Source organism: Pungitius pungitius, chromosome 8 (genome assembly GCF_949316345.1).
Source record: "Pungitius pungitius chromosome 8, fPunPun2.1, whole genome shotgun sequence".
Classification (NCBI taxonomy): Eukaryota; Metazoa; Chordata; class Actinopteri; order Perciformes; family Gasterosteidae; genus Pungitius; species Pungitius pungitius.
The window spans coordinates 4,733,751-4,745,744 of record NC_084907.1 but is presented as its reverse complement, the minus strand read 5'-3'; the positions used below and the strand labels follow the sequence as shown (position 1 = coordinate 4,745,744).

At 45.1% G+C, this 11,994-nt stretch overlaps 1 protein-coding gene across 1 annotated transcript; it reads right to left on the bottom strand.

Annotated features, from left to right (window-relative positions):
- Positions 1-782: 782 nt before the first annotated feature.
- fam83c (family with sequence similarity 83 member C) lies at positions 783-7,152 on the bottom strand. Its single transcript, XM_037448233.2, has 6 exons — positions 7,072-7,152; positions 6,134-6,714; positions 4,110-4,277; positions 3,766-3,890; positions 3,138-3,356; positions 783-2,807 (listed from the first exon to the last, which is right to left on the bottom strand). Exons 2-6 carry the CDS (start codon positions 6,671-6,673, stop codon positions 2,060-2,062), a joined length of 1,800 nt encoding a protein of 599 aa, XP_037304130.2. The 5' UTR covers positions 6,674-6,714; positions 7,072-7,152; the 3' UTR covers positions 783-2,059.
- Between the last annotated feature and the right edge of the window lie 4,842 nt (positions 7,153-11,994).

Here is an 11,994-nt window from a genome sequence, read left to right as displayed (position 1 = left end):
TATACCTCTGTGGACTTCCTCACTCTCTCTGGCAGCTGTGGTGAAGTGTGAAACATGAGAGTCAAGCTTGAGTTACCTCGTCTGCCCTACAAACCTCTGCCCCCCCCCCCCCCCTCCGTGCACACAGAGAGGAGCCTTCAATGCTTTTATCTCAAAAGAGTCAATGTTGGCCGTGTTGGGTCTTTTACTGACAGGACCTGTGAACCTGGACCCGGTGAGGGATCACATATTTAAAGCAAACGCTGAGGATCTGTGGGGATGATTGTTGTGTCCAGAGTCTCTGGGATGGTCCATTGTTCGTACACGACGCACATTGTTTCTGACAGGAAAAGCGTACGTTACAGCAGCCCAGTTAGGGAAAGTTGATTTCTTAGACTCATAGATCCAAATGTGTTTGCTTCACTAACCTACTGCAAACAGCAATAAGGTCTCGGCACCATTTTTCTGTTTAAAAAGAACAGTAATTCTTTAAAGTTTGGCATAGTTTGCACTAGAAGCTGTGTTTTTATTTTAGAATACACAGCTGTATACAGTGATTCAGTCTGTTGATTAATTTCCAGTTAATCCAAAAAACAGCTGTTGCGATACTTCAGTCAACCAGTGGTGGCAAATTAAAATTAAAATCCTGGCAAAATTGAATCTGAATGTAACTATGTCCCCAACTCTTATTATCTTTGTGTTTACAATTCAGTGAGAACATTATAAATAGAGGTGTAAGTTGGAGAAGGTTCCAGCTTCATCAACGTTCATCCTTTTTTTTTTTACCAAACAATGTCCGGACAACAAATCTCGTAACGCCAAACTTTTGTTTTATTAAACCCTCAAGTGTTCATCTTCCAAACAATGGCCCGACTTTTAAACGGAAAGTTCACATTCTCCAGTAAAATAACACATTGTAAAAATAAAAAAAACTTTTAACAAAAGTGTTTCTTCAACAATAACCCAGATTCCTCACTTCATGTATTATATACACTGTTATATACATTCGTCATAGTAATAAACATGAGACGTGGTGGAATTGATGCCTGTAAAACATTAAAAAAAACAGTAAATCCACACCAACTGAAATGAACAGTAAACACATCCAAATAATTCATCCACGTCAAATATTAGCACTTCCTCTTGGATAAAAGACTACAAAATATCAGCTTGATTCATCCCCAAAAGAAAACACGACAAATAGTACAATTAGTTTGAACTGTATCTAAAGTCTGATTCACAGTCTATTTACAAAACAACCACAACATTTGAAGGGATGAGAAAGCTGTAAAACCTTCAGTTCTTTCACCATAAAATGTCTCATTTACAGCAGGAAGGGACACGTCTGTCCCTTGTTAACACTTATTCTGTGATGTCCAGAACAATGTCCTGACACAAACAATTGGAGCACAGAAACAAAGAAAAGAATGAAACCACTTACCACAAGCTTGGTAAAGGTTTGACTATTAGAGATGTTTAGACTTTCTTTTCATTAATTATTTATTTCTCTCTTCTTCTCCTCAGCATCCAATTATTACTTTACTTACTCAGGGAATGCAGCTAAACTGTCCTCTTTCTTTGCAAATGACCCTAGTTTAAACAAAAAAGTAAAACCGACAAAAATCAGCTGTGACACAATTACAGCGAGCGATTTTATACCTTTTAGGTTGAATGTAATTTTGCTAATGCTAATCCTGTGCTAGCAGAGTGCAAAATGTCATATTTTACACTGGGAAATCCCAGCATTAGATGGTTTTACCAAGCTGTCTGCAAAGGAAGAACTGCAAACTTTACAGCTTGCTGCAGAGGAGCCAGAAAGAGGGAAGAACAAAATTTGCACACGCGCCCCAGCAGCTGGAAGCTGAGCGACATCATCTCCAACAACAGATGCATTGTCGTCGCATTTCCTTACAAAGGGTGATCATTTGAATTTTTCAGATTTTCTAACGGTTCTAAAATAATTCTTTAACATTTAACCACAAACCTCTGCTCACATGATAGGAGAGGCGATCCGCTTCTTAGAGAGGCAGGAAGTGAGGGGGGGGGGGGTCCAGGGGTCCAGCCCGCCGTGGACCGGCCTTCAGTCGGAGGACTTCAGCTCGAAGCGGCTGTACACCTGCCTTGACTGGTTGTACTGGTTCACCATGTCCAGCTTGCTGTGGCCCAGCGTCATCCGCTTCCGGTCGTGCCGGTTCATCAGCACGGTCGGGGAGAGGGGGCCCGGCGGGGGGGGCGGGCTCTGCTGGCTCTCCGGCTCGGGCTGAGAGAGGTCCGGCCCCCCCCAGGGCGCGGCGCCGTGGGGGGACGGGGACCCCCGGAAGGGCTCTTTGCTGGAGGGGGGCAGGAAGAGGTCCGAGAGTCTGTTGAGGAACAGGTTGGAGGGGGACCTCTGCCTGCGGGGGAGTTTGCCATCGTTGGCGGGGGGGGGCGGCTGGGCCTTGGGCTCCAGGTTTGACATTTGGTCGTACAACCCCAGCCCCTGGAACTTGGAGGAGTGGCCGACTAAGTTGGACTTGGACTTGAGCCACTCTCCGGCCGCCAGATGCCCGTAGGGCGGCGGCGTCCGGTCCACGGCTGCGTGGTGATTGGCCCCCCCGTTGGCGGGGACTCGCGGCCCCGGCGTCACGTGAGTCGGAGGAGCCGGCGTTTGCCCCGAGCCCCTCCTCATGGGCCCCGGGTGGGGTTTGCTGCTGAACTCCTTCTTGTCGTGACCTTGGGTGACCTTGTACACGGTGCTGGAGGTCATCCCAGGCGCAGCCTTGACGCTGGACACACTGCTGCTCGATTGGCTGCTGGAGTTATCCGAGCTCCGCCAGTCCCTCTGCCTGCTGGATGGGGGGGGGAGGGGGGGGACGACATCAGCATTGATTATACTGTCTGTATTTTATACAGAAGAAATACAAGCAAAACGCAAAAGAAAAGAGAACAAAACTCCAAAGAGATCAGGCAAACTACGTATTTTTCTAACATTTAATTTCTTTGGATTCATTGAATTTTCACATTAAAGGTTTATTAATATTCATGGTCAGATTGATACGGTTTTGTGTTTCTTATGGATGTAGACATCTATCCATAGCTCCTTCTGATATATATCTCACGTCCAGAGATCTGTTATAGAAACGTATGACGTATACGATTCAAAGCCTCCAGCTGGGTACCTGTCGGAGAGCAGGTCCAGCCCCGCCATGGCGCCGGGGATCATCATGGCCTGGTAGGGCTGGTAGTACGGCGCCCCCTCGTCCTCGGGGCAGGCGAATCGCTCGATGATCTGCGAGTCGGCGTACATGCAGCGGAACTCCCGGTCGAAGCTGTCGGTGATGCGACCGGAGAAGTGCATCACCATGTTGCTGTGCACCTGAGCCGACAGCCAGGTGAAGCTGGAGAGGAGACACGAGGGGGGGGGCAGTGAGCTCGAGAAAGAGTTCAGGGTGTTCAGGGAGCCATAGACGTCTATGGGCACTACGTCGTTATGTACACATGAAGAAGAAGTGCGTCAGCGGGAAAGGAAGAGGATTATTATTTCCCTTTTTAAATGTCATCTTTTATCTTCCAGGTAAGGACCCAGATCCGTTTTATCATGACATCTATTCATTTGATATTCTGTCTATTGGCTGTTGTGTGTCGCACTATAAAAGAAGATCATCATCATCATCATCATCATCAGAGAAGCTGATAGAACAAGGAGAGCTCCACTCCATTTATTTATATAATAATATTCAGATTTACAAAGTTAACAAAGCAAAAGTAACAGGAAGCAGTGAAACAGTGTGTGTGTGTGGCTCTCACCTGTACGACCCAGCCATGACCTCCTCACAGTCGATGATCATGAACTTCTCGAGGACCTGACCGGTGAACTTCTTGCCGCTCTTTGTGCAGTAGGTGTCGCCACATGTGCTGCGGATCCTCATGTTCTACACACACACACACGCACACACACACACGCACAATTACTAACAGGGGATTAATGGAAGGTAAAAACGGTTACAGTTCAAACACACAGATAACGTTACTATTCATATATCCCACTTATTTTTATTTTCGGATTCGGCAAATGCCGTCGGCTTTTTGCGTAATCCTGCGGCGCGAATCGCTTGCATGGCGTCCGGCGTGACCGCGGCGGCAGTACTCACGCTCAGATGAGTGCTGCGGATGTCCAGGGCCGAACACATGTCTGTGAAGTGCTCCAGGTTCTTCTCGTCCAGCAGGATGTACACGGGGACTTTGCGCTTGTTGGAGGCCTCCATGAGGTCACACAGCAGGTCCACGTCCGTGAAGACGTCCATCACCAGCGCGATCACCTGCAGCACCAATGGACACACACACACACACACAAATGGACACATAGAGGGAGACACACACATGGACCAACATGTTAATTGGAGCGGTATTATGAATGAAATACAAATCCAGCTGAGGAGGACACGTTAACACTTGAATCCAAACTGCGATGCAACTTCTGAGTCTATTGTGTTCATACACCTATTCTCAATCTTCATATTCTCTTGTGGTAAAATAAGATGTGAAGAAATGAAAAAATAAAATTGTGATCCAGCTGGAATGATGGGAGGCCGATGAGGAGACAGAAATAAAAACAAAGTGAGCGAAGAGCGACGGCTTTATTGTTAAAACTACAGATTAAGGTTGAAATATTTTCATCTAACCACTGAGTTATGACTCAGAGAATATTATAGATCCAGTTTGTAACTCGTTAAACTTGTTCTGTGGTCCCGGTGGGCCGGAATGCTCCGGAGCCGCTGAAGTTCCCGTCATCCAAAGCGTGCAAACTTTACACGTAAAAACTTCCCGGTAGTAAACTGGATAAACAAATAAACTCTTTTAAAGCATTTAAAAAGGAGTGAAGGGATCCAGCCTACGGCAGGTGTTATGCAACATGATCTCACACACACACACACACAGACACACACAGACACACTCTTGGACTGCATGTACAGACGTATCAATGCCTGCTGGCTTTATGCACATGAGCGCGTAATGGAGCAGCGCAAACTTCAAATGATTGACAGGACTTAAGACGCAGTTTGACGTCTTCTACCGTTAAAAAAAAGTGTGAAGGAGGAGCTGCTCTTTGAGTCGGTCGGGAATCCGAATGAGTTCAAACTTAAATGGGGGAATATTGTGTGAATAAAGCCCCTTTGTTCTGCGAGTCGGGTGAGTCCTGCATAATGTGAGAAGATAAGTCTCCTTTATACTGCACCGACATTCAAACTTGATCCAATATTGCAGAAGCCAGAGCTGCTTTATTATTGTAATCTAGCAAAGAGGAACTTGAGATAAGAGGAATAAAAAGCTATTTGTGCCACCGACTGTGCACTCACGCGGGAGAAAGAGCGAGAATAGGACGAGGCGTGTAAAGATCAGGTGGAGTCCCGAGTTATGAACATTACACATACACATACACAGCTGAGAAGGGTTAGCGTTAAGAAAGAAACGTCCAGACACAAAACATCCTACAAAGGGAGGCGGACCGAACACAATGAGACACAACAGGAAGACAAAACATTCACAAAGACACTTAAGGGATCAACAAAGAGACAAATAAACACAACCACAATAAGAAGCAAAGGGGACAACAGAGACACAAGACAACTACAACAGAGACACCAAAAAACTACAAAAGAGACAAATACAAAAAGACACAAGAACAACTACAGAGCAACACAAAACTACAAAGGGACGAAAACAACTACAGGCACGAAAACAACTTTTGCATGTCGTGTCCCTCCCGTGAGCAGGGAGTCAAACCAGCGCGAGAAGAAGAGCCAAAAGCATTGAAACCAGTTTGTCAGCACGAATATCAACACGTGAACACATGAACATGCAAATGTTTTCAAACTGAATAGATTTCTAAGAAGCATTTCCAATGGATGTCTCTTCTACGAATTCATCTCAAATCTGGTTTATTGCGATGGCAAATAATGGAAGAAACATTATTTCACCGTATAAACCAGGATTAACACGTGACCCCTGGCCTTCATTCTATTATCAGCTAGGTGTTCTCTCAACTGCAGTAAAATATAGTTCCTTTAGTAAACTGAAGGTGTCACATGATGATGTATTTACAACGTATAGAAACTACATGAATACAACTCATAAAAGAAAGAGCAGGCCTCCACATAATGAAAAATGAAATGACCTTTTTGGCCCTGTTGATGAGGCCCCTGATGATGTCCTTGACGTTGTGGGACTTGTCCCTCTGGAAGTAGATCTGCGTCTCCGACGGGCCGTACCTCGCGGGGGAGTCCGGCCAGCCGAGCTCCAGCATCGGCGGCTCGTCGTCGGACATCATCGGGAAGTAGGTCCCGGAGGTGAGGTCGGACACGGCGTCTCCGTCCCCGAAGTCCCGCTCGTTGGGACAGCCGGCGCCGCCGCCTCCACCTCCACCATCTCCTCCGCTGCTCTCGGAGCCGGCCGCCTTGGCCGCTTGGCCGGTAATGTAGCACACCTCCGCGGGGGACAGGAAGTTAAGCTCCCGCTCCTCGGACAGCACCCGGCGGTACTCCTTCTCCCCGAGCTCCAGCAGCGCGTCCGTGGCCAGGCGCGCCGCCTCGTTGTGGCTGAGCTCCAGCGAGGCGACCTGCCGCCACGGGTTCTTCACCTCCTCCAGCCGGGAGGCGAGCTTCCCCAGCGGCTTCCTGGGGGCCACCGGCGCCCGCAGGCCCTCCGAGCTGTTCATGGTGCCGAAGCTCCGGGGAGGGGGTGGGGGTCAATAATCAGCTGTTATGAAGAGAAAAAAAAACTAATTCCTGCTACGAACGCTTCGTGGAGGCATTATTGCACAAAAGGAGACATGGTAAACAAATAAACTCCATCGGATCGATAAATGTGTCTTCAGCTCTAAAGTCGCTGCAAGTCCCCCCCAAGCCTTTCATCCGGGGCTTTAGTCCCGAGGATAATGGTCCCCGCGCCTCTGGTTCCTCGGAGTGTCGGACAGGATCTCCGGTCCCGGGAGACTCTCCAGCTCTGGGCCGCCTCTTCCCTTCACGCGCACTGCGTGAGTGTGTGTGTGTGCGCGTGTGTGTGTGTGTGCGCGCGCGCGTGTCCGCGTGTGAGTGGTGTGGGTTTTCAGCTCACCTGTTGTTACCTGTCCTGTCATTGGTCTCCAGGTGGACAGCTGCTCCCCCTTCCACTTCCTCCTCCCTCCGTTGTCAACCGTTGTCAACCGTAACCCCTGTCACAACAGACTAGATTAACAATTTGGGTAACCTTTCAAAATAAAGCACCTGTTTGAGTGTCGGTGTGTAGTTTTACAGTTTGTAGTAATCTGTTATTCAAATAATGATGTGCAAAGTTAACAGAAGCCACAACGCATCTGGGTAATTAGAAATAATCACAGATTTATTTATTACTGTTTACATCCAGAAGGGTTGCGTGTACGTTTTTTAAATCTGCTTTTATGTTGAAGGCAGCATCGCTAACGTCCTCTCAGCCGTTTCTCCACCTAATGACAGCAAGTCAACAACAATTCCTTCATTAATAAGATCGTGTCAGCTCTCTCAAGCAATACGTCTATGAAAGATCATTTCGTTCATGATATCAGTATCGACATTTTAAAGACTCAAAATCAAGATAATGAGGATTTCAGTGGATGTATAAAAATGAAACTACACAGCAAAATTCTTAGAGTTAATTTTCCGGTGTTTGGCAAAAATGTGCAGAGTTGAAATCACACTGCAAAAAGATTAAACTCTTACAGAGTCAATTGTACGAAAGAGCTGGAGTCATCATCCAGTGTCAAGATTAGATTAATTTGCAACACTTAGTAGAGGTAAACTAACTCTTTGGATTGGATTGAAATGCAACTGTACAGTGTCACACTTCTTGGTATCAGGCTTAACTCCATGTAATATGGTGCAAGGATTGGAGAGGGTGCGCCAGGACTCACAGTGTTGTTGGTTTGAACCCTGGCTCCATGTTCCATGTCAAAGTGTCCCTGAGCAATACGCCAAACCCTAAATTGCTTCATCGGCTAAAATGTAAACTCCATGTGTTAAAAATGCAACATAAGTTGCTTTTGATAAAAGCATCAGCAAAATGACATTGTATTCAAAGCGGATCAGATTTATTTTGACACTTATTCCGAGTTAAATTGTTAACACTTCGTTGAGTGTTGATTTAACACTATAAGCACCAGCTTAGAGTTAAAATTAAATCTCACAGAGTCAATTTAACTCTCGGAAATGAGCTGTGTAAGTGATCTATGTGATATATTTTTAATTGCACAAAAACTCATTATCACCTGAATGATTATATGCTCCCTACACACACCCCTGTCTCTACAGGCATGTTACCTTTCACAATAAAGGTCAAATAAAAAGGGTCAGAGGTCAAATACAGAACCGTTTCTTCATCTTGATCAAAAGCCCTTTGATTGTAGAGCACATGCTCGCTGGAATATGGAATTACATATAAATATACACACACACCCTGCTGCCATGGAGGGATGAAGCAGTAATCAAGATGATTACTATTATTATTCTTTAGATGATTTTCATCCTTGTCCTGCTGCTCAATAACAGCCTTAAGCTCCAACCCCCTCCTTTTATTAGTTTAGATTATAATAATATTACTGGGAACCTGAAAATGATGTTTAATTTAGATGAAATGTCTCATTTAAACAACTTTGTTGCATCCATGAATGTATAAAACAAGGTCACCAAAACGTTAAGATTTGGATTATCCCAATGGATATAATACGTGGGAGGGGAGGGGGGCAGGTGAGAGTGCCTGAGCTTGTCCTCCCTCCAAATGGTTTCCACAGAATGATCACGCTGCATGAGAAGTGAAAAGCCCCCCCTCCCCGCCCGCGTTCGTAAACATCCGCATCAGCGCGTGACTAAATGTTGACCCAACAGGGCGGAGGTGCACAGACCAAACGCCTCTGTGGGGGCCACAGCCTCCTGGCTGATGACATCATCACCTCATTGCTGATCGGAGGCAGAATAAAGCCGCCCCCCCCCCCCCCCAGGTTGAATCCCCCTTCAAGGAGAAATGATGCTGCGATGCACACAGCTACACTCGGGGTCATAGGTCACATGAGCTACAGACAGTTTCATCACTCTGTACTATAATGCATTGAGATGTTCGTGAGAGCGCCGGACGAACCGGTTTTTCAGCGTCAATCAAACTGTTTCAGAACAGAAACCGAAAACAGAAACTGGATTTTTGCTGGATGAATGTATGAATGTCCAAATTAGGAGTGACCTCAATTACTTCCTGGTTGCAGGTGTAATTGTTCTACTAATGAAATAACAGTGGGAATTCATCAGTCATCTTTATACAAGTAAAAGTCCTGCATTCCAAATCACACACTAAAATTGAAAATGGAGTTTATGGTCTCAATCTCTAGTTTCAAGTCTTCTTCAAACAGAATGATGTTCAAATCAGGAGATGCTTTAGGCCGGGGCTACACGCTGATTGACAGGTCTCTAACAGATAATAATAATAATGCTATATTTTAAATATATAGCGCTTTTCCAAATGCTCAAAGTCACTTTACATAAAACATTTGAATCTAAATGTAATAAGCTAAGATGTAAATCAATAAAACCAAGCAAATAGCGAACACGCGCAGAACACACAGTCAAACATTAACAGCATTTCGGTGGGCTTTGATTTGTGTTTTCAATACTTTCTTAAGCAGTCATGCAAAGGCAAATTTGTATTTTTCATTGAAACAAAATGACAAATACTCCCCAAAAATTTATTTTGTTTAATTTGAGCCGTGCTGTTAAACATGTAAAAAGCATCATTGGAAGTTAATTCACTGAAAATCTGCGCACTGTTTAGTTAATCCATCAAATCACAAAACATCATGATTAATACTGTTGCTCAATCATGTCAGTCAACAATTCCATAAAACTAACAATTAGTTTTCATTAACTTGTCCACCAACAGAATGGAAGTGAACTCTCAAGCAGACGGCAGAGGGAATGAATCGTGTTGGTTGATGTGAGAGTTGAGGTTGGTTAAGATGTCTGAAAAATGACTCCTTAAACCGCACAGTGGTTTAAATTTAGAAAAAATATGGTTCAAATAAGAATCTAACAATGCAGGTCTATCAGAGAGGTACAGCTCACGGCGGTAAATTAGGGGGGAATTCTCGGGATCTTTTATGATAAGAGTTATTTTTGGAAGGCACGTTCCTTTGTAGCACTTTGAACAATAGTAGAAATGAGTATTTTTGGCCAGCTGATCCCTCTGCTTCTCCAGCAGCTGATCCAGGTCCTGTAGATACGTGGTGAGGGCAGCTTGGATGATGTGAACGTAGTCTTTTGAGCTGATGCGAGTCTTCTTATTCAGTCGAGCCTCGTGGATCAACATCTGGACGTGGAAGGAGGCTCCGTTCACCCAGATCTTAAACCCGCGGCTTCTCATCGGTCCATCGAGCAGCAGGGAGTTTCTGAGGATGGTGAGATGGTTGCTCAGCTGTGTCTCCAGTCTCTCCAGTTCCCTCTGTAAGTGTCGGTTATCACTCAGGTGCATCTGATGGCGCTTCACGTACTCCGACACGGTGTCCCGGACACCCGAGGCCTTCTCTTCGCCAAACGCTAGCAGGAACTTGCTGTGTGAGTCCTCAGTTGCGGTGCAGCTCTTCATGCAGGTGTCCATGATGATGGCGATCACCAATGCGCCGAGTCCAACGGCATTTGGGAATAAAGTGTACGAACCATAAATAGATCCCAGCTTCTTGACCAGGTCTGGAAGCTGTTTGACCAGACCCTCGGAGTAGCTCCGCAGCTTAGCGTTGGAGTCCAGGCCGGAATACTTCAGCAGAGACACATCCAGGCCTACATCTGGTAAGAGGGACGCATCCTCTAAGGCTATTTCATAGAGCTTGAGGGCATAGCTGTCGTATTTGTCTTTTAAGCATTCGCAGGAGCTTGTGGAGCCCATGTTTTCTACTCAATCCTCAGAGCCTCAAACAAGTTGTACCACAGCAAGCCAGGTAGTCAGAGAGAAATGAGATAAAATGCAGTTAGGTGTGTTTATTCCCAGAGGGTCCAACGTCCAGATGATTAGCGCTTTAGCAAATATTTGACATTTTAGATCTCTAATTGTTTCATTGGTCATATTGCTTCTTGTCTCTAAAACGAGTAAAAACAAAACTAGACAAGAAGGCAAAATGAGTATTATAAAAAAAAAAATTGAACTGGACTTAACTCCCTAAAAGCCACAAATCCCTTTAAAAAGCAAAAAGTTGGGAGAAGTTGATGTCGGTGTTGGTGTCGACCTGATGTGTGTTGTTAGAAGTTAATTAAAACTCTGTTATACTTTAAAGAGTCGTTTTCTGTGGTGTCCTCATAACACCTGGCGTTTATGGTCTGTGCTCAAACCTCAAACCTCCACCGTTCACCTTGATTGCGTAACAGTACTTTGACTAATGAGGCAACATCCATTATGAGACTGAGTTTATAGTTTGGTTTATCGGCCCCTGATCCGGTGGGTGGTGGCCCGTTTTAGAAAAACATCATTTGGAATGATCTTTTAGACATTTCTATTTCTGTAGATGTAAATCATTTAGTTTCAGAGAAGTAACCAAACGCGCTCCTAACCGTGCACAACACACATGCACATGCACAACTCACACTGACAGAAACAACTCATCCTGGTGCACGTTAACGAAGTAGGAAAGGATGTGTTTCCGAGCTGAAACCTCCGCACCATAACATTGTTCCTCTCTCAATGCATTGAGCACATCTGATGCCTGATGCACATTCATCTAACTGTATTCTTCATATTAGGAAAATACAGGTTTAATTTAATCTTTTATTTAAACACAGTTGCGAACAATCAATGAACTGCTTTGGTTAAATTTGAGCCCTGGTGCTCCGTGCTCTGCTTTCTTTTCGTGTGCGCTCATGGTGCACTGAGGATGTTAAAGTCCCATTGTGTCCCAGGTCCTAAAGTTTAAAGCTAAAATCAAATATTTACAACAACTAAAGATTGCGGAAACCCAATGTGGAAATTTATTTTAGCAACTCATGTTAAAGTAAT